The sequence below is a fragment of the Trichechus manatus genome, unplaced genomic scaffold (genome assembly GCF_000243295.1).
Source record: "Trichechus manatus latirostris isolate Lorelei unplaced genomic scaffold, TriManLat1.0 scaffold00052, whole genome shotgun sequence".
In the NCBI taxonomy this organism is placed as follows: Eukaryota; Metazoa; Chordata; class Mammalia; order Sirenia; family Trichechidae; genus Trichechus; species Trichechus manatus.
The window spans coordinates 6,024,924-6,052,260 of record NW_004443988.1 but is presented as its reverse complement, the minus strand read 5'-3'; the positions used below and the strand labels follow the sequence as shown (position 1 = coordinate 6,052,260).

The window sequence follows — 27,337 nt, the reverse complement described above, 5'->3', positions numbered from 1 at the left end:
ACCCACAACCACTAACACCAAAGATGAAGAAATTGAAGATTTTTTACCAACTTCTGCAGTTTGAGATTGATCGAACATGCAATCAAGATGCACTGATAATTACTCGTGACTGGAACACGAAAGTTGGAAAGAAAGAAGGATTAGTAGTTAGAAAATATGGCCTTGGTGATAGAAATGATGCCAGAGATTGCATGATAGAATTTTGCAAAACCTAGGACCTATTCACTGGAGATGCTTTTTTCAACAATATAAATGGCATCTATACACATGGACCTCACCAGGTGGAATACATAGGAATCAAATCGACAATATCTGTGGAAAGAGATGATGGAGAAGCTCAGTATTATCAGTCAGAACAAGGCCGGGGCCAACTGCAGAACAGACCATCAATTGCTCATATGGAAGTTCAAGTTGAAGCTGAAGAAAATTAGAACAAGTCCACAAAAGCCAAAGTATGGCCTTGAGTATACCCCACCTGAATTTAGAGACTAGCTCAAGGATAGATTTGATGCATTAAACACTAATGACTGAAGACCAGACAAGCTGTGGGATCACATCAAGGACATCATACATGAAGAAAGCAAGAAGTCATTAAAAACACAGAAGACAGAGAGAAAAAAAAAGATCAAAATAGATGTCAGAAGAGACTCTGAACATTGCTCTTGAACACAGAGTAGCTAAAGTGAATGGAAGAAATGATGAAGTAAAAGAGCTGAACAGAAGATTTTAAAGGGCAGCTCCAGAAGACAAAGTAAAGTATTATAATGAAATGTACAAAGATCTGGAGTTAGAAAATCAAAAGGGAAGAATACACTTGGCATTTCTCAAGCTGAAAGAACTGAAGAAAAATTCAAGCCTCAAGGTGCAATATTGAAGGATTCTATCGACAAAAAGAATGGGAATTCCAGAACACTTAATTGTGCTCATGAGGAACCTGTACATGGGTCAAAAAGCAGTTGTTTGGACAGAACAAGGGGATATTGCATGGTTTAAAGTCAGGAAAGGAGTGGGTCAGGGTTGTATCCTTTCACCATACCTATTCAATCTGTATGCTGAGCAAGTAATCCAAGAAGCTGGATATATGAAGAAGAACAGGGCATCAGGATTGCAGGAAGACTCATTAACAACCTGCGTTATGCAGATGACACAATGTTGCTTGCTGAAAGTGAAGAGGACTTGAAGCGCTTACTGACGAAGATCAAAGACCACAGCCTTCAGTATGGATTACACCTGAACATAAAGAAAACAAAAATCCTCACAACTGGACCAATAAGCAACAACATGATGAATGGAGAAGAGACTGAAGTTGTCAAGGATTTCATTTTACTTGGATCCACAATCAACACCCATGGAAGCAGCAGTGAAGAAATGAAAAATGCATTGCATTGGGCAAATCTGCTGCAAAAGACCTCTTTAAAGTGTTCAAAAGCAAACATGTCACCTTGAAGACTAAGGTGTGCTTGACCCAAGCCATGGTGTTTACAATCGTCTCATATGCATGTGAAAGCTGGATAATGAATAAGGCAGATTGAAGAAGAATTGATGCCTTTAAATTGTGGTGTTGGTGAAGAATATTGACTATACCATGGACTGCCAGAGGAAAAAACAAATCTGTCTTGGAAGAAGTAAAACCAGAATGCTCCTTGGATGCAAGGATGGCGAGACTACATCTTACATACTTTGAACATGTTGTCAGGAGGGATCAGTCCCTGGAGAAGGACATCATGCTTGGTAAAGTACAGGGTCAGCGAAAAAGAGAAGACCCTCAACAAGATGGCTTTGCACAGTGGCTGCAGCAATGGGCTCAAGCATAACGATCTGAGGACGGTGCAGGGTTGGGTAGTGTTTCTTTCTGTAGTACATAGGGTGGCTATGAGTCAGAACCGACCCGATGGCACCCTAATAACAACAACAACAACATGGACAAAAAATTGAACAACACAGGAAGCATCAAAAGAAAATGGAAGGAACACACAGACTCAATGTACAGAAAAGAACTGGTTGACATTCAACTGTTTAGGAAGTAACATATGATCAAGAACCTATGGTACTGAAGGAAGAAGTCCAAGCTGCACTCAAGACACTGGCAGAAAACTAGGCTCCAGGTATTGACAGAATACCAACTGAGATGTTTCAACAAATGAATGTAACACTGGAAGCACTCACTCAACTATGTCAAGAAATTTGGAAGACAGCTGTCTGGCCAATCGACCGGAAGAGATCCATATTCTTGCCTATTCCAAACAAAGGCAATCCAACAGAATGTGGAAATTATCGAACAATATCATTATTATCACATGCAAGTAAAATTATGCTGAATATAATTTAAAAATTGTTGCAGCAGTACATCGACAGAGAACTGTCAGAAATTCAAGCCAGATTCAGAAGAAGACATGGAACAAGGGATATCATTGCTGATGTCAGGTGGGTCTTGGCTGAAAGCAGAGAATACCAGAAAGATGTTTACCTGTGTTTTATTGACTATGCAAAGGCATTCGACTGTGTGGATTATAACAAATTATGGATAACATTGTGAAGAATGGGAATTCCAGGACACTTAATTCCAGATCACTTAACTGTACATAGAGCAAGAGGCAGTTGTTGGAATAGAAGGGGATACTGTGTGGTTTAAAGTCAGGAAAGGTGTGTGTCAGGGTTGTACCCTTTCACCACACTTATTCAATCTGCATGCTGAGCAAATAATCCGAGAAGCTGGACTATATGAAGAAGAACAGGGCATCAGGATTGCAGGAAGACTCACTAACAACCTGCGTTATGCAGATGATACGATGTTGCCTCCTGAAAGTGAAGAGGACTTGAAGCACTTATTGATGAAGATCAAAGACTACAGCCTTCAGTATGGATTACATCTTAACATAAAGAAAACAAAACCCCTCACAAATGGGCCAATAACCAACGTCATGATAAATGGAGAAAATATTAAAATTGTCAAAGATTTCATTTTACTTGATCCACATTCAATGCAGCAGTGAAGAAATAAAAAATGCATTGCATTCGGCAAATCTGCTGCAAAAGACCTCTTTAAAGTGTTCGAAAGCAAAGATGTCACCTTGAGGACCTTATATGCATGCGAAAGCTGGTCAACGAATAAGGAAGATCGAAGTAGAACTGATACCTTTGAATTGTGGTGTTGGCGAAGAATACTGAATATACCATGGACTGCCAGGAGAATGAACAAATCCATCTTGGAAGAAGTACAGCCAGAACGCTCCTTAGAAGCCAGGATGTCGTGACTTCGTTTCATGTACTTTGGACACGTTATCAGGAGGAACTAGTCCCCGGAGAAGGACCTCATGCTTCGTAAAGTAGAGGGCAGAGAAAGAGAGGAAGACCCTCAACAACATGGATTGACACAGTGGCTGCAATAATGGGCTCAAGCACAGCAATGATTGTGAGGATGGCGAAGGACCAGGCAGTGTTTTATTCTGTTGTACATAGGGTTACTACAAGTTGGAGCCGACTAGATGGCACCTAATGACAACATTCTTGCTTTATGAGTTCAATAGTATCTCATATCCAAGAATATTACATAAAGTGAGTTTGGGGCTTTTCTTTGGTTTTCTGCAGTGTCTTTTTTTCCGTTTTAAGTTTCTTTTCTCTGTTTTGTTTGTTTTGTGTTCTCTCTTTTTATGTTAGCATAAAGAATTGAATATCTGATTTAATGCAAATATTTGTTAAATCTAGGTGTCAGGTATGTGGATATCTATTAATGTCTGTACTTCTCTATATGTTTGAATAATTTTATGTTTTAAGTAGATTGGAAATTTTATGTGTGTTTTTGTATTTTGATGACTACAGACCTCAAAGTAGATTAAGCCAATGAGCTGGCCTTTTAGGTGGTAAACCTGCCAGTGAGAGTATTTGATCTTTTCTTTTGGACCAAGTTTTTCAGGGAAGAATTTCTTAATCCTCTCCCTGGGTACATTTGCTTGGTTGCCAAAATTCTTGGAAAAGGAGAGAACAAAGGAAAGAACTGGAGGAACCATCATTTAAGATACAGGTGCCCACTTAATTCCTTGTTTTTAATATTGAATTTTGTTCGTTTGTTCATTCTTCTGACAGTCCATGGTACATTCAATTTTGAATATAGAATATATTCAACCCTCTGACTTGCCTCCACCTGGTGTCCTCAAGTCTGATGTCTCTGTAGTTCAATTTCTGCAAATCATATACCTCTTAGGAGGGGTGGGAGCTTCCCATGGCTGTGGGGAGTAGGAATAAACATGTGAGCATCCCACTATTTCCTATACAGACTTCCTACCAGTCCCCATTTTTAGCCCACTGCCATGTGCTTGACCTCCCCACAGTACCTGCTGCCTATAAATCCTGAAGTCTTGGGACTCCTAAGGGCAAATTTGCTCACTTTTTATTGGCATCCCCATCTGAAAATATTTAGGTTTTAACTTTTGCTCTAGGACAGCTGAAGGAGTCCTGGTGGTGCAGTGGTTAAGCATTCAGCTGCTAACGGAAAGGTCAGTGGTTTGACCCCACCAGCCATTCCATGGGAGAAAGATGTGGCAGTCTGCTTCCATAAAGATTACAGCCTTGGGGTCCCGGACAGAGCTGGAGAAAAATGTAGAACAAAATTCTAACTCACAAACAAAGATCAGACTTACTGGCCTGACAGAGACTGGAGAAAACCTGGGAGTATGGCCCTGGGCACCATTTAGCTCAGTAATGAAGTCACTCCTGAGGTTCATTGTTCAGCCAAAGATTAGACAGCCCCATAACACAAAACGAGACTAATGGGGCACAACAGCCCAGGGACAAGGACTAGAAGGCAGGAGGGGACAGGAAAGCTGGTAATAGGGAACCCAAGGTCAAGAAGGGAGAGTGTTGACATGTCGTGGTGTTGTTAACCAATTCATAAAATAATATGTGTACTAACTGTTTAACGAGAAACTACTTGTTCTGTAAACCTTCATCTAAAGTATAATTAAAAAAAAAAAAAAAGATTACAGCCTTGGAAACCCTATGGGGGCAGTTCTAATCTGTCCTGTAGGGTCGTTATGAGTTGGAATCAACTTGACAGCAATGAGGCTAGGGCAGTTAGCACTTTGTCTGTTTCGCATCTTTCAGTTATTTTTTTTTTCTCCCCATCTTCCAGTTTTTAGAGACTTAGTTGTTCAATATTAGCAGAAACAACATTTTTAATTCTCACTTGCAGATGTCTATTGCCTTTTTTTGTCCTTGTAGGCTTATACTTCTAAATTTCCATTACTGGAATTTTAGTGGATTTGGGAGAGAGAATTTAATTTTTTGTGGCTGTGTTTACCATAAATTCTTGCTGATGGGATCACAGACCCATGGGCCCAGGAGAGTTTCTCATGAAACACAGGAGAAATGCAGTTCCCAGGAGTGGTCACAAGGTGGCTCAGTAGCTCTGTATTTAATTTATAGTTTCTCCATGGGAGCAAAGCCAACCCAGGAGTTGTAGTATTGTGTGTCTTGGTTAAACCAGCAAACGGGAAACACAGAATCGTAGACTATTTACACTGTACTGAACCTCAGAGAGCTTTCTAGGCCACTTTCTTTTAGAACAAGGAAACGGAGATCCACAGAAGTTAACCAATATATCCAGTATCCGGAGATAATCAGTTGTAGTAAAATTGTGTTTGAGTTTTAAAGTTCTTTTAAAGTTATGTTGAAACAGCCTTTAAATACAAAAGCGAATGCATGAAAGAGGGGGTAGGAAAAGGATACCAGTGCATGCCCTGCTGAGTGTGGCAGGAGAAAGCAGCTGGAGGCAATCACTGTGCCACTTACCACAATGCCCGGAGCGCCTGCTCTGTGGGCAGCATTGCACTAAGCGCTGTGACAACACAAAGACGGACAAGACATAGTCCCTGCCCACCAGATACTTGCAGTCTGCTAAGGATGTAAACCATACCGAAGGCAATTAACTACAACCAAGGAAATATGCAATAAACACCCAATGGAAATGCAGGTGAAAAGTGCTCTTCTAAACATGGAGAAGGGAGGGGTCACTTCCCTGCTTAGGAGTGGGGAACATCCTTGAGGGTGGGATTTAGGCTGGCCTTGGAAGAATAGTGGTCAGTGCTTCTCAAATGGTAATGTTGCTGAACCGTAGAATGTGGGTTCTGTCCACAGGCTCAGGACTGCCAATAATCTGGACACTGGCTTTTAAGAGAACGTCTTTATTGCAATGAGCAGAGCAAGGAGCCAGGAGGAAGTTCCTCAGATCCACTCCCTGAGCTACGGGAAAGCAGGGCTTACATGTGATTTGGGCAGCAAGATGGCGGCCACACAGGTATACTGGGGAGGGAAAATTCTAGAAGGAATATGTAGGGATGATGTTGCAGGAATTATAGCCACCCGGAAAGAGGAGGTGACATGGTTCTTGTCAGACCTCTTGCTTTGGAATGGGGTCTGTACGATGATTTTTCTTCTGATTCATTCCACCTGTTGCTGCATCCACTGTTGAGGTCAATTAATGGTCACAGCTGGCCCTCTGCGCATGTGGGGTGGGCCAAATCTGGCTTGGGCTAGTTTAAGGCAGGCTTTTCTGACTAATGGAAATTTATTGGCATTCTAGGGTCAGGTTACAGTAATTGTGCCTAAGAATCACCTAGGGATCTAGTTTAAGTGTTTAGATTCTGGCTCAGTAGGTCTGGGGTAGGGCCTGAGATTCTGCATTTCTAACAAGTGCCCCAGGTGATTATCTGAAGACCACACTTTGTGTAGCAAGGGTGTAGGGCACTGGCTTGCAAACTGGGCTGCACATTGGAATCATCTAGTGGTTAACAACTAACAAAAGCCTACTAACACCTGACTGTCACCCCAGAGATTCAGTTTTAATTGCGCTGGGTGCAACCTTGGCGTTGGTATCTTTAAAAGCACTCCCTGGCTGGTTCTAATGCACAGCAAGGTTTGAACACCATTGGTGTAGAGGACATTTGTCACTCTGTCTACCCAGCACCTGAATCCTCCACCTTAGGAGTCAGAGCCCACCTCCCACTATTAAAACTGAAAACAAGAGATATGCCCTTTTTCTCACACACTTGGGCTTTACCGCCCAATGTAACTGTCTTAGACTTTGAACCAGAAGCTACTGAAACAAAGAAGTGGAAGCCACATGGTGTGGAGGCAGCTGCGTCATTTCCAGAGGCAGTAGTGACAATTCTCAGGTAGGATGTCTGTGTTCAGCAGCAGTCACAGTAGGGCCTTAGCAGGATCAACTCTGCAGTCTGATTTTGGGCATTGGTATTGGCTGCACAGCCACAAAGACTGGTTCTTTTGTCCTGGAGATTATGAGCTACCTGCTATAATTTTTAACACCCACACACACCTTTATGGTTAAATGTAATACAAATTTGAAAACCCACATAACACAAATGTGTTGTTATAAGGTAAAGATCCTTGTAACCAACAACCATGCCAGGAAATCGGATTTTGCTATTCACCCTAGAAATCCTCCATGGACTCCCACCAATTATAGCCCCTCCCTCCCTGCTCAGAGTGAGCAGTTTGCACACAACTGGTGTAGGGGACACTTGCTACTCTTCCTTGTAATTTTATTGTTGGAGGCTGGATCAATTGTAAAGTTTACATAGTCTGGATTTTACTGACTGATGAAGTTTAATATGTTGCTCTGTCCTCAGATTTCCTATAAATTCGTAGTTGGATCTAGACTAGCTGGATCTGATTGAAGTCTGTTTTTTTGGCATTGGGGTGGGGGGACACAGCCTCACCACAGAAATATTATGTCTTTCATCCGAAGGTACATAAATGTCTGGATGGCTCTTTTTGTGATGTAGCCATTGATGATCATTGCCTAGATTCATTACAGGTTGCAAAATAGTTAACATTCTAATTTTATAATTTCTTCTTTATTTGTTGGAATACTTCTCTATAGAGATACTTCACCTTATTTACTATTTAGTTACCCACTGGTACAGTTTGTACAGGGCAGGCCAGATAAATTTTTGATCTTTTATTCGGTGTAGTGAGAGAGAGATCTCTTTCCCTGGCATTCTCCAGTAGTGACCAGTTAGGGGGATGTGTGTGTGTGTGTTTGTGTGTGTGTTTGTTTGGCATCTTAATAAGCTCATAGATTTAAACATGTTTTATGTATTCAAATTGTACTATCTTTGCCAACAGAAGGCTCCCATGTTGGCTCCCAAGCCCTTATTGACACACCCTTAGAGGACCTGGGGAATTCTTTGTTGTCTGATATAATAATGTATTTCAGGGTTATTTTACAACAGCAGCAACCAAGGTGGGGGTGGGGGGAGGAGAGAGGATGCAGTTGCTGAAAATACTTAGGTACAACCAAATACCTCATAAGATCAGTTCTCTTGGTTTGAAGGCTTAGGGTCATGGCTTCGTGGGACTGTCCAGCTAATTAATCTAACACTGTTTTTAGATTCTGTTCTATCCTCTCTCACCCCGCCACCCCATCCCCAGTGTGGTGAACAGTGCCTGTGGTCTTAAAAGCTTGCAAGCAACCACTCAAGACACAATTGGTTTCTATTTGGCTGGAGCAGCAGAGAAAGAAGGAGACACAGGAATAGGAGAAGGAACTGGACTGAAGGTCTAGTTGCCTCTATGAACTACTGCCACCTTTGTCATGAGACCAGAAGAACTGGATGGTGCCTGGCTACTATTACTGAACCTTTTGATCAAGGACTCAACAGATGAGTCCTTGATCAAAAGGGTGGAAATGTGGAACAGATTTTCAAATTGCTCATGGAATCCAGACTCACTAGACCCACTGAGGCTAGAGGAACCCCCAAGTCTGTCACCCGGAGAAAATTTTTGAATCTTGAACTGAAACTATCCCCGGAAGTCATCTTCAAACTAAACAACAGTTTAACTGAATTAGTAAAGTATGTTCACCTTGAGTGTTGCACTCTTTTAAAGAATTATCTATATCAAATCAAATTGACAATAGTAATTCTAAAGCATAGATAAGTAAGTAGTTTATGGGTCAGTGAGTCTAAGTCAGTGACAGTGAAACATGGGGAGAGACAGGGAGAATGGTGACACAACATGAGGAATGTAAGCAATGTCACTGAACTCTACACGTAGAAATTGTTGAATGGGTGTGTATGATCTGTGTACATTTTCACCAAAAATAAAATATTTAGAAAAAAAGGTTATTTCATGGTCATCTTACACATTTCCTGACACAAACTTGGAATTTCTTCAAGAAGCCCTGGTTTCTTTTAGTGGGAAAATGGAATTTCACAGGGCCCAGACTGCTGCAGCCTTCTTACAGCTTACTGTGGATTCCTGCACTCACTTGCTATTGGACTGCGCAAATTGCTTCGCAGCTTCAGCTTCTGCTCTCAGATTGGCTTGCAGAACCTGCAAGCACCTGCTGGTTACTTTGGAGTTCTTAGATCCATCAGACGCCCCAGTGTTTCCCTTTGCTTTCTCCTGCACAGATGCTGGTATTAGGCAGGTCTTTTTCCTGTCAGAGGTTTGCCCCAATCTGCTTGTTGTTTGAGGATTTGTGGGGATAGTCACCTAGTTTTGCTGTGCGTGTTGTTCATAGGTTTTGCCCTCCTAGCTGTGCTTTTATAGAGGGATTTGTAGAAAATGAAAAATTATGCCACTGATACCACCTTCTTATCAGAATCCAACCTTAATATCCTTTTAATAATGCCCTTTTCTGCTTAAATTAACTGATACAGATGGTTGTTAATTAAGGTAATGGTAGAAGAAAAGAATTTGTTGCCTGTTTTGAGGCCTATAAATAGCTGAATGGATTTGTGCAGCACTTTGGTGAAAGCGAAGGCTGTTAACGATGGGTTGGGGCCTGGCTAAGGTCCCCAACTGTTGGATCAGGAGTCACTGCTCTATTTCCCTGAAAGCTTGGACAGTGACAAACTATGATTGTGCCATGGCAGATCCTCGTGGTAGGTAGTGGAAGCCAATGCAGATTCCTGAGCAGGAAAGCGTGTTAGGAAGATTAACCTCCTGATCTGTGCAAGATGGGCTAGACTTGTGTGATCAGTTAGGAAACTAACACAGTGATCCAGAATGGAGGTACAAGTACCAAAACTAGAGAAGTAGGAATATAAAACGGGAGACTCAAGACAATGCAAGAAATTCAAACAGTACTAGATCATTGAATGAGGCAGAGGAGTCATCAGTGTTTGAGGTTTCAAGGCTGGGTGTTTAGAAAGTAAGACAAGTAAAAGAATATTAATGTAATCTTCCACATGAATGATCTAGAGTGTCCCTATCCTAGGACCTTGTTCCTTAAACAGTTTTAATAATTTATTTCTTAGGCAACACTTAACTGGCCTGTTGGGAAGAAAAAACAGTGCTTAGGCTGTTACGGGATGAGTGGATAGCCCCCGCTTGGGTTCTCACAACTGCAGGAATGTGAGAGACACAGTAAAGGCACAGAACCACAGCCCTCTACCTAGTTACTTTCCATCTGTCTCTAACACATCCCCAATAAGCTCACCTGGAGGCAGCACTGCTCAGTCAGCACCTTCGCCATGCAGGTGAAGTGCAACATCTGCCTTCAGAACCTTCCAGGCCTAAGTCATTTCTGTGACCATGTGAAACTTAAAAGAGGCTTTCATGGAATACTTTGGGAACTTTAGAAGACACACAGGTGAAATCGCCTCTCCTTCCCTCTCATTTTCAAAGCAGTTATCAAATCTGCTACCTGCAAAACTTGTATCTAAAGCAAACGGATGCTTCCATTTAACACTAAAACCTGCCCTTCATTCAAGAGCTTTATCTTGAAATGACTACTCTCAAGCTCGTCAAAAGACCAATTAAGATTCTGATTTCATCTAATATTAACTATCCTTCAAGAAAATAAACTGTATGTCTACAGCAAGTCAGATCACCAAAAAGCTACACAGCTAGAATTCATTACTTTAGTCCCCTGTAGAAATGCCACCATCCATTTACAATTTTTGCCTTTTACCGATTCGATAATGATTGAGGATGTTTTCACTGTTGTTCAGTGACAATTGTAGAAACTTCTGAGTTTCAAGATTTTCTTTCCTTTGCAACTGTTATGCTCTCTTGAATCAGGTACAACTGAAACACACTGTCTCCTTTTTTATCTTGGTGCTAGAAATCTCAGATCTCAATTTACTCTTTGGTTTAGATCTTCAGCGTTTAACTGCCTCCCTCCCCTCCCCTCCGTGGCTCTTGGTCTTATTTCAAGTTACAGTGTACTAGTCATTTATAAACTATCTCAAATCCTACCTAGGAAGTTGGCATAAACTCTATCCTTCTCTATTTTGTGTTATTTTACCACTATTATTGTTACAACCACTCTTAAGTAACAGCAGTCCCCCTCAAAGTATAACCTCTGAAAGCCAATTAAGAGAATTGTAAAAAGCAACTGTGTTACTTTTTATACTTGGCCAAAAGATGGTTTGGACCAGGAGGAAGCCTAGTAAAATTAGGTGGTGAGGGGTAATATAGGTCTAAAGCAAAAACAGTAATAAACTGAGCTAGGTATTTTCAAGGGCTTTTTAGAAGGTACCAAGGCGAGGCTAACGGTTACACTAACTAGGTAAGCCTACAGCCCAGAGTTCTACTTTTGTTTGCTCTGGCACATTTATCACTCCTATTACAACCATTACAACCAAACTCTAGAACCTTATCCTGAGAAACTGTCATATGGTGAAGTGAAAACAGGATGAACACTGGTGTCAGGCCTAGCTTCAACATCCAACTCCACTGGCTGTGACACCTTAAGCAAATTACTGAATCTGAGACAGTTTATTTTGTAAAATGGGTTATTCATACTTACTTCACCAGGTTGCTGATGACATAACACAGAGAACCTAGAACACTGCCACGGCACCTAACAGGCTCACAAGAAATACATGGTCTTTCCCCTTCACACACTGCCCTTAACTTTAACCCCCCGTTTCTCCTCTTCCAAACCATCTAGAATTGTTTTTCTCAAACTAGAGGCTCCCACCACTCTTAAGAGCCTATGACTCCCCACTGCCTACTGGGATTTCTGGTTTCTCACATCTGCTAAACTCGTTTCTAACTTGCTTCCGTAGTCCCTTCTCTCTGCCCTAGACAACCAATCTACACACCTAAGAACCAGTTCACGTCCCTCCTCCCCAAAAAGCCAACCCAACTACTCCCACCAACTGAACGTGCTCTTCTGTTAATACAGCACTTCCAATCTAGATCACAGCTATTTGGCTCTTGTATATGCTTGCTGTTGTGTGTCATCAAGTCAATTCCAACTCATAGCAACCCTACAGAACAGAGTAGAACTTCCCCATAGGGTTTTCAAGGAGTAGCTGGGGGATTCGAACGGCTGACCTTTTGGTTAGCAGCCTAAGCTCTTAACTAATTTGCCACCAGGGCTCTAAAAGCTTTGCATTGCCCGGTAACCCTGGTGGTACAGTGGTTAAGAGCTATGGCTGCTAACAAAAAGGTCGACTGTTCGAATCCACCAGCTGCTCCTTGGAAACTCTATGGAGCAGTTCAACTCTGCCCTATGGGGTCACAATGAACCAGAACTGATTTGATGGCCATGGGTTTTTTGTATGTGCTTAGCTGGTATTGATTACTTTTACTTTCTAAACTAGATCACATAAATTTAAAGGCAGAGGCTATGTCTTATTTTCCTATACCAATGTCAAAGGCAGATAGATTCCTAGGCCCCACTCTAGACATACTATCAGAAATAAATTGCAGGGGGTGGGGGGGAGGGGGTGGAGCAAGGAATAAGCCAGCATATAAGAAAACCTCTACATAGGATTCTTCCAGCAGAGATAATCTTACCAACAAATATTTATTGTCTGAAAAGGTCTTAATACAGGATTAATTTTTATTGCCAAGACTATAAAGCCAAAGTTGTGGCTTATGGTTCACGAAAAAACTAGGGAATGCTTTAGAGAAGAGCCACTGTGAAAACGAGGCTTTGTCTTCCCTCTAGTGAAGCTGCCTTGGTGCTCCGGGTCACCAGCTGACTTCAGCTGAAGCTGGCCTTTGGCTCAGCTGGGGGTTGACTAGGGCCAGGGCATCTCTCATTTTGACACCAAGATGATTCTACTTTACTGTTCCAGAGATAATTTTTTTTTTTTAATACCATTTTTTACCAAAGATAATTTATGAAGACGCTTTCCCAGTTTTCCGCAGGCTGAGGAAGTTATTTCCATTCTACCCGCCCCCCCCCCATATTTAGTTTGCTATTTTATACTATTTACAGAAATAATCCATCTTCAACTCCATAAATAAATGAAAACCAAACCACACAGCTGGAAATCAAGTTTTGTTTTTATATGAACAGAAGTAGACCATCTAGAAATATTTCAGTTTATTTAAATTGTTAAGTAGAATATGAAACCGAATTTGTAGCTAGTACCAGAGAATGGACTTAACTGTTTGGTGTTTAATGATAACAGCTTCTACACAGGATCCCAAGAGACTTACAGAAAAAGGGCAAAGCCCTAATATTAAGCAAATAAAACTCATGTTTCAAACAGATCATACAAAAATTGATTTATACTCCATTTCCCTTTTTTGATATTTAGAAAGTGCAGATTTAACAAAAGGTAGCCATATCCTTTCTATATACAATGCCAATTATAGTTATGCAAACAACAAAACTGTCAGTCTGTTACCCAAAAATCCCAGTGTTTAGCTCTCAAACCTTAAGTCACTAAATTTAAGAAGGATTAAAGAGAGTTAAAAATAAAAAAGCTACTACCACATTCCAGATAAAGGGAAGAAACAAATACATTAAAAGTTAATCTAACAACAGTAGGTTTAACCTAAAACTTCTTGAGAAGCTTAACATCATTTCAGTATTTTTAGTGGAAAATTAGGCATTATTTGGCAATGTTGCTTTACTAGTAGTAAACAATGATAAAGTCAAGTGAGGAAAACACCTAAAAACAATCACCAGTGAGGCATATAAAATTGTTTTTAGGGCACTATCGGAAAAATTCATGGATTTTCATAGCAGATATGTCCCTATGTTGTTTATGTGAGCCAAGAGGGCATTAAAATGCTCTCCATGACACAAAAAGACTTCTCAATGGAAACTGCTGTCCTAAACTCAGCCTCTGCTAGAAATGAATCATGCTATTCACAATTATTTCAAGAAAGGTGTCATGTTAGGATGCTAGCAATGTAGCAAACTTAGTTTATCCTATCCTAACGACAAGCAATGAAGCAAAACTAGAAAAATGAAAGGAGAAAAGGGCAGGGTTAGAGAAAAGCCTTTTGCTGTCCTTTGTCCAGATCCATGGTAATACAACTTTCCAAAACGATGTCAAGATAGGTCTTAAAATTATTAATATTCTAAAGTATTTCTAAATCTTAAGGTAAAGACAACTTAACACTGAAAATGTGTTCTTCAGAGGCCAAATCGTAATACATTTGGCAAACATGTTAATAAATTTTACTCCTCCTTCCCTGGCTTTTTTTTTTTTTCTTCTTTGAACAACCTTTTACTGGGCTACCAAACTGCTAGAGGAGTTGCCAAAATGGAGACTACTCAGATTTCAGACGGAGAGATCCCGTCTAGGAAAAGCGAACAGGCTACACACCTAGTTAGAAAGACAAACCACAACACCCTCCAAACACTAGTGCATGCAATTAACTCTTCCATTTCATAAACTCAATGGACAGACAGGAGGGGAACAGAAAGGGAGGAAGAAGAACAACACAGCAGGAAAACAGCAAATGAAGAAATCTGGGGCCAAGTCTTAGGGGAGAGAACAAATGAGGGAAAGACACTAAATAACTGACAGCTGATAGCAGGCAGTTAGAACTTAACTTGGTTTACTTAGCAAGTTAAATCAGTGCTTTGTGTTATATCTGACAAACCTACCAGTTTGCCCCTTTCATTTTTAAATAACTCAGACCATGGGTTGGGGAGAGAGAAGCAAAAAAGTAGCATGCAGGAAGAAGAGAAAGAAAAAAGTGGCCAAGGAAAAGAAATGGTGGGCAGGAATAATTTTAAATATCAAGGCCACTTAAAATGAGACTCAGCAAACCAAAGCTATCATTTCTGCATTATCCTTTATCCTCAATGAACTACTCTGAAAATTACAGCCAAGCAAACCACAAACATTTTAATGGTTTATGTTTGGATATGTCATGCTTCCACCAAAACAAAGAAAGAAAAACCAAAGAAGTTCCTTTCCACATAAGGCACAGGACAAAATTAATCCCATTTACATATTCAAGGCGAAATGAGTGTCTTCCTGGCGTTTGTTTTTTTTTTTGTTATCGCATGTCTATAGATTAAAGGGAATCAAGCACATTATCCAAGACAGAAAATTCCACTGTTGTACAAAATAAAATTGTTAATTCTAACTTTTATTCTTATACAATTTGCAGAATAGAGTTGAAATGATTGCTATAGGTTTAATGTTGATAAGAAGAACCAGACTATAATACAACTGAAATGCAGTGGTGAGCTGAGGAAGTACATTTAAAAATGAAGTCACAGACATGATTTTTCTACACATCTTTTTTTGTAGTTGTTTGAAGAAAATTATAAAGTCAGCAAGCAGTCACAGATGAAAGAACAAATAAAACAGGTGGACTGGATAGTTAAGATGAGGAACAAAAATATCTGTTTAGGGTTAAAAATGGACAGAGTGGTTTATTTTTGCAGCAAGAGAAAACGGGGTGGTGGATGGCAATTGATGGAACAGGAGAACACTCAGCAACATTTGCTCTTCCAGCCTGTCACGCCTCCTCCACTGCTGATATCTACATTTTCACTGTTGGGCTCTTTTACAGGGGTCTGGAACAAACACACAAGGAAAGTACCCGTAAAAAAAATGTCACCACGGATAAATCAAGATTCAACAGAAGTATTCTCATAAATGTCAATTTATGCAACAAAATGCAATTATGGTCACATGAGATAAATTTTCTTTTCCCCCCATACAAAATAAAGATTTGGAACCTTCCTTTTTGGTCTTCATTTTGCCTGTTTTTTCTAAGCTATGAAATGTCTGGAGGCCTTCTGGCATCCCTTTATAGTTTTTTGACATCTTCCCTGCCCTAACTCTTTTGAATAGAGGTTATCTCTTAGCCCTGACCTCTGAGTACTTTTAGTACTTGAAAAGCATTATCAAGCATATTAGTCAATGTTGAGTCATGTTTAACCTTACATTAGTGAAACAAAGCAGGCCTTTTTGGTTTAGTAAGTTGCCATTTGTGTTACTGTACCATAGCTTAAGAAAGGCAATCCCAATTATGACATACTAACATTAACGGGCAGAGGAGAGGAAGGAGGGTGGAGGAAGGCAGAATGCAAGCTGTATAACTGATGTTTCCCAACATTCTAAACATTACTTTTAAAATCAGAATACACTATTTTAAATGGGCAGCCTCACAGAGTATATATAAAAGCAGTATTTTTTTTAGTGGTAACTTATACAGTAAAGTGCACAAACTGTAAGTATGCATCTTGGTGGCTTTTTAGTATATGCTGTGAAACTACTTGATCAAGATATAGAACATTCTCAACACCCCCAGAAGGCTACCTCACGCCTCTTTCCAGTCAAGACTACTCTCTCAAAGATAACTGATGTTTTAATTTCTATTACCATAAATTATGTTTTTTCCCGGTTCCTGACTTTCATATACATGGAACCATATTTAATGTATTATTTTGTGTCTAGCTTCCTTTACTCAATATCAGTCTGTGAGATTTATCCATTCTACTGTATATAACAGTAGTTCATCATAAATGGAATTTAAAAATCTAGGACATAACTGGGAATGTATTCTCTCAGGGACACATTATAAAGTTAAGGTCTTGAGTAGCCCAGAGAGAAAAAAATAAAAATATTTGAAAAACTCAGGTAGCCCAAGAGAAGCCTACTTAACTCATGCTGTTGTTGTTCATTGCCATCAAGTCAATTCCAACTCATGATGACCCCACGTGTACAGAGTAGAACTGCTCCATAACGTTTTCACAGCTGTGACCTTTCCAATACAGATTGTCAGGCCGGTCTTCCAAGGCGTCTCTGGGTGGGTTTGAAATTTCTGCTATTGCTCAACCATTTGAGCTACCCAGGGCCTCCGCTTAACTCATAATGAGGTGAACTTTCTACTTGCCCTTTGAGCTCACTACTTACTCTCAAGGCCTTCTAGGATTCTTCCCCTCCTTGTATGTTAAAGCTGCAAGTTATGCATTAAAAGGCCTTTGTGGGCTTTCTGGAACTCACTTTGCTACCCAATACAGATGTGTGAGAAAAAATGTACAGAAGAAGAGAAAGAGCTATCTCAGCACCTAGCCCACAAGAAAAGAATATGGTTACATAAGAATACTCTTTCCCTGGGAACTTCCAGATGTGGGTCAGCTGTTAAATATACAGGGGTGCTTGTAGGTAGGGCGGTGCCTATATTTACTCATTCAACACCTCACTCACAGGCTCTCTTTTTACAATTTAACTTAGGTCCTTCAAACAGACTCTCTAAAAAAGGAAAGTATTTCTTGCAGAGCAAAATATTTTAGAGTCAAGGTATTCATCAAGTTTATGAAATCGAACTGGCTCCTAGCCAGTAACAAGAAAAAGGCCACTGAAAAAGAAATGCTAAAGTGATTCTTACACATGCAAAAACATGCCCAACCTCACTCAGAAGAGAACTGCAAATTAAATCTACATTTTCTACATTGTTGTACTGGCAAAGACATGAAAGTCTTGTCATCCACTGTGTTGGCCACGGTGTAAAAGTAAACAGATGCTCTCACGCACTGTGGTGGGAGTACAGACTGGTATAACCACCATGACAGAATCTGACACATCTATCAAAATTTCACAAGTATAATATATATGCTCTTTGAGCACTTTGGGGAATCTGTCCTTCAAATATGCTTACACATGTGTAAAATGATTTAAACGTAAAATTATTCACTACAACACAGTTTATAAGACTATAAGATTGGAAATCGCCTGTTATGGTTTGAATTGTGTCCCCCAAAAATGTGTTGTAAATATCCTAATCTCTATGCCTGTGGCTATAATCCCATTTGGGAATGGGTTGTCTTTGTTATGTTAATGAGGCAGGACTGGTGTAGAGTGTGCTTTGAGTCCATTTCTTTTGAAATATAAAAGATACTAAAACAAGCTAGCCAGCAACAGAGACCGGGGAAGAGAGATGCCAAGCCACATGAAGACTGCCCAGGGGCAGAAGCTCAGAAGAGACAAAGACCTTCCTCCAGAGACGACAGAAGGAGAAAGGCTTCCCCTAGAGCCGGCACCCTGAATTCTGACTTCTAGCCTCCTAAACTTATGTGAAAATATTTGTTTGTTAAAGCCATCCACTTGTGGTATTTCTGTTATAGCAGCACTAGACAACTAAGACATCACCTAAATGTCCCTCATTAGGAGGCTTGTTCAATTATGATATATCCATTCTAAGGAATAGTAATTATTTAAAAGGTAGAATTACTCTATATTAAGTGAAAAAAAGCAATATGCCAAACAGTATGCAGTATTTTACCATATCTGTAAAAACGGGGGGTAGGTGGGAATAAAAATATATGTTCCTATTTACTCACACGGCTACCTATGGGGAAGGGATGAGGACTTGGCAACGGAGGGCATTAGGGTAATAAATGGAAGACTTATCTGTACTTTTTATTTTGAATGTTTGAACCATGTGAATGAATTACTCATTCAAATAATTAAGTTAAATGTCAGAAATTGCTTTCATTCTAAAGTTAATTTTTCTTATAATCAACTCAGTGAGAAAGCAAGGCACAAGAGGATGCTAGTCAGAAATCACTACCTGTATTTCACATCTCCTAACCTAAGGCAGGAGCCCTGGTGGTGCAGTGGTTAAGAGCTCGGCTGCTAACCAAAAGGCTGGCAGTTCAAATTTACCAGCAGCTCCTTGGAAACCTCACAGGGTAGTTTTATTCTGTCCTATAGGGTCACTATGAGTCAGAACTGACTCGATGGCAACAAGTTTGGTTTAAAGTAAGGCAAAGGAGCCCTGGTGATGCAGCAGTGGTTAAGCACTTGGCTACTAACCAAAAGGTCGGTGGTCTAAACCCACCAGCTGCTCCTCAGGAGAAAGTTGTGACAGTCTGTCACAGCCTTCGAAACCTAGTTATAGACATCCTTCATATTTATTTAACTGGTCTCAGCCTCTCTCATTCTCTGCAATTAAATTCAATTTTTCATCTGAATGGATTCTCATGGAAAGCTTTATCTACTGAAGCAGTATTTTCCAAAACATGATATACAGGATGCTGACACACACAACTTTAGTTTTACAGTCACTTTGAACAGCAGTAACTGATGAATTTGCAGTTTTGAACAATCAACTGTAGTTAACAGATATCTACACCTCACTCTAAAATTAAGTTGCTTGGTTTTAATGATTTTAGTCCAGGATTTAATTTATGTCAGTATAAATATTAAACTCAATTTCTTATAACTGGCTCAGAAATTCTACCAGATTTATATTTGATATATCACCTCTATTACAGCTTATGTTCTACAGATATATACCTTTTTTTGGTCTATGGGCTGATTTTTGAAAAAATACTGGTATTTCAAATATAAAAACAGGAAGGTTGCCAGAAGCAATGAAAAATTCTCCTATTCAATGTTCACTTCTTCTTTAGCATTCGTGTCACATTTTCTCTTTATTTGCATTCAAAATACACAACAGGTTAAACAGAGAATTAAGGACACATTGCCAAATCTGGATTATATCTAATCACCTGAGGTAAAGCATGAAAATCAGGACCAGATGAAAAGCTTGAAAAAGGAGTGTGAAATTGGGAACCAGAGTGAGTGTGAGAGCAGAGAACACTAGTTATTATTACTAACTAGATCCTTCAGATTTCAAGATGGACCTAATCTCTCCCAGTTCCTTACTTCACTTTGGAGAATTAGATTTTGATAATATTGTTGAGCTTCTGGCAACCCTATTCCCCAAACATAATTTCTGTATGTCAGCCCAGTACTTCAGAAGAGACTGAATGTTCAACTAAGCCACCCAGGTACTTAGCAGTTAAGTAAAAATAAGAACTTACCTTTCGAAGGATATCTTCAGCTAATGTGAGGAACGCCTTTTCGATGTTTATATTTGCTTTTGCACTAGTCTCAAAAAATCTAATACCATGCTCCCTTGCAATCTAAAACAGAAGCAAGATATCACAAAATTATCAAGTATCTGCTGGCAACCCATACTTAGCACCTTACAGGAAATACTAATAAAGACAAGTCTCGACGAGATTATATAAAACAGACTGTTTCAATGGGTCAAGATTACAGGGCTCTTTAAAAAAAATAAAAAAGATAATCAAAAGAATCCTCTCACGACACCAATAGTTTATTTTCAGATATTTTACTATGTGGGTAAGCGTAAAAGAAGCCCAAAGTGACTTAAGCAGTCTCTAATAACTTCTGCTTATCACATGTTCCTGATTACCAAATTTGGAGGCATACTAATTGAAACATTTCTTTAAAATCCTAAGTTGAAAAATTGAGCATCACTGATTTCCATTTTCCCCTATGTGTAGTTTAAATAAGGCTAAAAATACCACTGCCACAGATCTGATTCTCCCATACCTACTGAATGCACACTGAAAAATTCACTCAAATGATAAGCTGTTGGTTCCAACAAGCAAACACACAAAAAGACGTGAACAGCTCAGCACATGCCATATCACCACTGTAAAAGCAATCAAAAGCACCACCATCTTCAGAAAGGAAGGGCAGCACATCAGTTTCATTCAGAGCTTCTCACCTGTTCTCCTTTGCCTTTCGGTACAACTCTTTTATCATCCATATCACACTTGTTTCCTAGTAACATTCTTTCCACATCTTCATTGGCATGCTAAAATGGAAAAAAATTGTACTTTTACACACTTCCATGGATTACATATGGTTTAATATTCTCTAAAAATAATTTTATCTCTAAAAACAATTCTCAGTTTAGGGTGTCATTTCTATAGTCTAAAAGTTTTAAAGCAGCCACCCTGAAATTACTTCATGCTAAAACTGTACACAAATGCTTACATTACCTAGGAAAAGAAGCACAATTAACTAAGACATATACCTATCAGTTATTATTTTTCCCCTACAGAGGCTGTCTAGTTTCTAGGTATGTTCTCACCAAAAGAGAGGACATAGGCAAAAGATCTGAAATTGGAATATACTTTATGTATAACCTATATCCAAACTGGGTCATGTTTTTAGATAATGTGAATTATCCTTGAAAAAGCTTAGTTAAAAATTTTAGAGACCTTAAAGTCTCAAATAGCAACACTGCATGGGCACAAGATGATTATCCCACATGGAAAAATCAGTTAAACACAAAATGGCTGCAGCTGAGCCACTCTGTTTCCTACAGCTGTGAAAGAGTAAATCTAGGAAAGTTACAAAATGTGTTCTTAATGGCCTTAAAAAATCAAGCTTTAGAAGGGGAAAAAAAAGGTGTGAGTTGGGAGGGTACCTCTTTATGTAGGGGGAGATACCCTTAATAGAATCACAAATTTAAAGAAGCAAAGAAGGAAACTTCCTACTTAGAAGTTCCATGCTCTTAGCTGAACTTAAAAAAACCAGCTGCCATCAACTTCAACTTATGGTGACCCCATGTGTGGCAGAGCAGAACTGTGTTCCACAGAATTTTCTTTTTTTTTACAACATATTTTGTTGTTGTTGTTGAGAATATACAATCCATAGGGCTTTCAATGCTTTATTTTTTGGAAGCAGATCACTGGGCCTTTCTTCTGAGGTGCCTCTGGGTGGATCTGAGCCTCCAACCATTCGATTAGCAGCTGAGTGCATTAAGCATTTGCACCAGCCAGCGCCCCTATCTGAATTTAGTGCCTCCTGATTTGTTTGTTACTGCTAAAACAAAGGCAACTTGGCAAATATCCAATAATAATCAGTAACACACCAGATGCTCCTAATATTCTGCGACGTGCTAAGAGTCAATAAGAGGCATTCTTAACCTGGAATCTAGGGATGGACTTCAGGGACCTTCAAGGATTCCCAGTAACCACGTACAAAACTTTGTGAGCTATGTGAAGAAGTGTATTTTTCTGGGAAGATTCTAAATTCTCAGAGGGGTCTATGATGAAAAAAAAGGTACAGAATCACTGCCAACAAAGGCTCCCAGCCCCCATCTGGACAAATTATCAGAGTCATCTAAAATAATCTACCAATACCTTGATCACTATCAGACAATGCATGCTGCCAGAGATACTAACAAGAGCCTCCACTAAGACAGAAAACAATTTATCTAAGTCCTATGCTTTAAGGGCCATTTATTCTTATAAGAAGGAGCACTGGTGGTGCAGTGGTTAAGAGCTCAGCTGCTAACCAAAAGGTTAGCAGTTTGAATCCACCAGCTGTTCCTTGGAAACCCTATGGGGCAGTTCTACTTCGTCCTATAGAGTTGCTATGAGTTGGAATGGACTCGATGGCATCTAACAACAACATTCTTCTCACAAAGCATACTTATAAGTGAAGGGGTAAGCAGGCCGGAGAAAAGAGGTCAATAAATAAGTGATTGATAAAGCAGAAAAAAAGGTAAAATTACCTTAGATGTAAATTTTTTTACAAGTGTTAGGGCATTTTGAGACCAGTAAAAAAATAATCATAAAGCTTTAGCAATACGAATACCAATTTACAACCCTGCAGCCTCATGCTCACATACATTATTCTGGGGCTATGGTGGGTGCAACAATGGGCTCAAACAGCAACAACTGTGAGCATGGCACATGAATGGGCAGTGTTTCGATCTATTGTACACAGGGTTGCTATGAATCAGAACTGATTCGACGGCACCTAACAACAACAACAGAGAGGGAATGCGTAAAATTCCTTATACATTTATGGAATTTTAGAGCAGAAATATGGCTCTCGCTCAAATATAGATTTAAAAGTAAGCCTGAAAAAGGCCTCAGAGCTCTGAACTCCTTCCTGAAATCCTGCAAACATGCTTGTAGGGCAGCACCACGTAACGCAGTGATGACCACACTGTGGTGAGTGCATTATGATGTCTCCTTCGGGCCCTGCACAAACAAAATTGACTAGACTGTCCCAGGTCTCCCAAGATACGCTTTTCCTTTACTCAGCCTTGGATTCCTGCTGGGTTTTAGGAGCCTTTTAGGGAGCCTCTTACCAAAAGGGGGCAGGGAAAGCCATGATGACAGCAAGTCCCAGTATCATAAAAACTTAGTATCCTTCAGGAAGGCTTTTTCTGTCTCAAATGTTCCTTTCTCTTTAGAATTAGTAAGTAACCTCACTTGAGGAGGAAACTTGGAATTGAATTTGGATTGACTCAAGGCAGATTATCACATATTTATTGTTAATTCTCATTAGCAAGTTAAGTTTCTGTCGCATTACTGTTGTAGGAGCCAGCACCTCTTGGTATGAACAATAATCTACAAGCAAAGCATTCAGCTTCATAAAATGTGTTATGACATTCTGAGGTCTTATCACAGTTCTTAGCTAGATGTCACGACTGTCAGAAATACTTTGCGATGTTGTATTTTAGAAGCACACCAAACAAAAACCAAACCTACTGCTGTCAAGTCAATTCCAACTCATGGTGACCCCATGTATTATACAGTACAACAGCTCCATAGACTTTCCTTGGCTGTAATTTTTTTCTTTATTGTACTTTAGATGAAGGTTTACAGAACATATAGTTTCCCATTAAACAGTTAGTACACATACTGTCAATTAGTACGCATTTATGACATTGGTTAAGAACACCACAACATGTCAACACTCTCCCTTCCTGACCTTGGGTTCCCTATTACCAGCTTTCCTGTCCCCTCCTGCCTTCTAGTCCTTGTCCTGGGCTGTTATGCCCCATTAGTCTTGTTTTGTATTAGGGGCCTGTCTAACCTTTGGCTGAAGGGTGAACCTCGAGAGTGATTTCATTACTGAGCTAAAAGGGTGTCCGGGGGTCATACTCTCAGGGTTTCTCCAGTATCTGTCAGGCCATTAAGTCTGGTCTTTTTTTGTGAGTTACAATTTTGTTCTAAATTTTTCTCCAGTTCTGTCCGGGACACTCTGTTGTGATCCCTGTCAGAGCAGTCAGTGGTGGTAGCCGGCCACCATCTAGTTGTACTTGACTCAGTCTGGTGGGGGCCGTGGTAGTTGTGGTCCATTAGTCCTCGGGACTCATCTTTCCTTTGTTATCTTTATTTTCTTCATTGTTCCTTGTTCTTGAAGGGGTAAGACCAGTGGAGTATCTTAGATGGCTGCTCACAGACTTTTAAGACTACAGACACTACTCACCAAGGTAGAATGTAGAACATTGTCTTTATAAACTATGTTATGCCAATTGAGCCAGATGTTCCCCGAGACCATGGTCCCCACAGCCCTCAGCCCAGCAATTTGGTGCCTCAGGGAGTTTGGATGTGTTTATGGAGCTTCCAAGACCGTTCCTTGTACAAGTTGTGCTGGTTCCCCAGTATTATGTACTGACTTTACCCTTCACCAAAGTTACCACTTATTGTCTATTTAGTGTTCCGTCCCACCCCGCCCCTCCCTTGTAACCATCAAAGATTGTTTCCTTTTGTGTGTAAACCTTTTCATGAGTTTTTACAGTAGTGGTCTCATACAGTAGTTGTCCTTTTGTGACTGACTTATTTCACTCAGCATTAATGCCCTCCAGATTCATCCATGTTATGAGATGCTTCGCAGATTCATCATTGTTCTTTATCATTGTGTAATACTCCACTGTGTGTATGTACCATAGTTCGTTTATCCATTCATCTGTTGATGGGCATCTAGGTTGTTTCCATCTTTTTGCTATTGTGAACAATGCTGCAATGAACATGGATGTGCATATGTCTAGTTGTGTGATGGCTCTTATCTCTCTAGAATATATTCCTAGGAGTGGGACTGCTGGATCGTATGGTATTTCTATTTCTAGCTTTCTAAGGAAGTGCCATATCGTTTTCCAAAATGGTTGTATCATTTTGCATTCCCACCAGCAGTGCGTAAGAGTTCCGATCTCCCAGCAGGCTCTCCAACATTTGTTATTTCCAGTTTTGTTTTTTTTTTGACTCATGCCAGTAATGCCGGGGTGAGATGGTATCTCACTGCAGTTTCGACGTGCATTTTCTCTAATGGCTAGTGATCGCGAGCATTTCCTCATGTGCCTGTTGGCTGCTTGAATGTCTTCTTTGGTGAAGTGTCTGTTCATTTCCTTTGACCATTTTTTAATTGGATTATTTGTCTTTTTTCTTGTAGAGGTGTTGGATTTTCTTGTAGATTTTAGAGATTAGACCTTTGTCTGATTTGTAATTGCCAAAATTTTTTCCCAGTCTGTAGGATCTCTTTTTACTCTTTTGGTGAAGTCTTCTGATGAGCCTAAGTGTTTAATTTTTAGAAGATCCCAGTTATCTAGCTTACCTTCTGGAGTTTGTGTGTTGTTGGTTATGGTTTGTATCCTGTTAATGCCGTGTATTAGGGCCTCTAGCGTTGATCCTATTTTTTCTTCTATGAACTTTATAGTTTTTGGCTTTATATTTAGGTCTTTGATCCATTTAGGATTAGTTTTTGTATATGGCATGAGGTATGGGTCCTGTTTCATTTTTTGCAGATGGGCATCTAGTTCTGCCAGCACCATTTGTTAAAAAGACTGTCTGTTTCCCATTTGATGGACTTTGGGCCCTTGTCAAAGATCAGGTAACTATAGGTGGATGGATTTGTATCTGGGCTCTCAATTCTGTTCCACTGGTCAATGTATCTGTCATTGTACCAGTACCAGGCTCTTCTGACTACTGTAGCTGTACAGGAGGTTCTGAGGTCAGGTAGTGTGAGTCCTCCTACTTTATTCTTCTTCAATAGTGCTTTACTTATCCAGGGCTTCTTCCCTTTCCATATAAAGTTCATGATCACTTTTTCCATCTCTTTAAAGAATGTGGTTGGTATTTGGATTGGGACTGCACTGCATTTGTAGATTGCTTTGGGTAGAATTGTCGTTTTCATAATGTTGAGTCTACCTACCCATGAGCATGGTATGTTTTTCCATTTATGTAGATCTCTTTTGGTTTCCTGCAGTAGTGTTTTGTAGTTTTCTTTGTCTACGTTTTTTATATCCCTGATTAGATTTATTGCTAAGTATTTTATATTTTTAGGGGCTATTATAAATGGTATTGTTTTCCTGATTTCCTTTTTGTAGTTCTCTTTATTGGTGTATAGGAATCTGACTGATTTTTGTACGTTTATCATGTATCCTGCTACTCTGCTGAATGTTTCTATCAGTTCCAGTAGTTTTCTCGTGGAGTCTTTTGGGTTTTCTATGTATAGTATATCATCTGCAAACAGGGACAGTTTAACTTCTTCATTACCAATTTGGATGCCCTTTATTTCTTTTTCTTGCCTTACTGCTCTAGCTAGGACTTCCAGCACAATATTAAATAGGAGTGGTGATAAAGAGCATCCTTGTCTTGTTCCTGTTCTCAAGGGGAATGTTTTCAGTCACTCTCCATTAAGAATGATGCTGGCCATTGGTTTTGCATAGATGCCCCTTATTATGTTGAGAAATTTCCCTTCTATACCTATTTTACTGAGAGTTTTTATCAGGAATGGGTGTTGGACTTTGTCGAATGCCTTTTCTGCATCAACTGAGATGATCATGTGCTTCTTTTCTTTCATTTATGTAGTGGATTACATTGATTGATTTTCTAATATTGAACCACCCTTGCATACCTGGTATGATGTTCTAATACTGAACCATCCTTGCATACCTGGTATGAATCCTACTTGGTAGTGGTGTATTATTTTTTTTATATGATGCTGAATTCTACTGGTTAGAATTTTGTTGAGAATTTTTGCATCTATATTCATGAGAGATACTGGTCTGTAATCTTTTTTTGTGGCATCATTGCCTGGTTTTGGTTTCAGGGTTATGCTGGCTTCATAGAATGAATTTGGAAACGTTGCTTCCCTTTCTGTGTTCTGAAATAGTTTGAGTAGTACTGGTGTAAGCTCTTCTCTGAAAGTTTGGTAGAATTCTCCAGTGACGACATCTGTGCCAGGGCTTTTTTTCGTTGAAAGTTTTTTTTATTACCTTTTCAATCTCTTCTCTTGTTATGGGTCTGTTCACATTTTCAACATCACTTTGTGTCAGTTTGGGTAGGTAGTGTGTTTCTAGAAATTTATCCATTTCCTCTAGGTTTTCCAATTTGTTGGAGTATAGTTTTTCATAATACTCTGTTACGATCCTTTTTATTTCAGTTGGGTCTGTTGTAATGTGGCCCATTTCATTTTGTATTTGGGTTATTTGCATCCTCTCCTGTTTTTCTTTTGTCAGTCTGGCCCGTGGTTTGTCGATTTTGTTGATCCTTTCAAAGAACCATCTTTTGGTTTTGTTGATTCTT

At 39.7% G+C, this 27,337-nt stretch overlaps 1 protein-coding gene across 1 annotated transcript in view; it reads right to left on the bottom strand.

The window, feature by feature from the left end:
• Positions 1-14,408: 14,408 nt before the first annotated feature.
• RAB10 (RAB10, member RAS oncogene family) overlaps positions 14,409-27,337 on the bottom strand; it is a 112,756-nt gene continuing 99,827 nt past the window's right edge. Inside the window, exons 4-6 of the mRNA XM_004377583.2 lie at positions 20,731-20,820; positions 20,015-20,116; positions 14,409-15,754 (exon numbers count right to left, since the gene is read on the bottom strand). Of these exons, the coding sequence (XP_004377640.1) occupies positions 15,671-15,754; positions 20,015-20,116; positions 20,731-20,820 (276 nt within the window). The 3' untranslated portion in view covers positions 14,409-15,670. The remainder of the gene's footprint in view (positions 15,755-20,014; positions 20,117-20,730; positions 20,821-27,337) is intronic.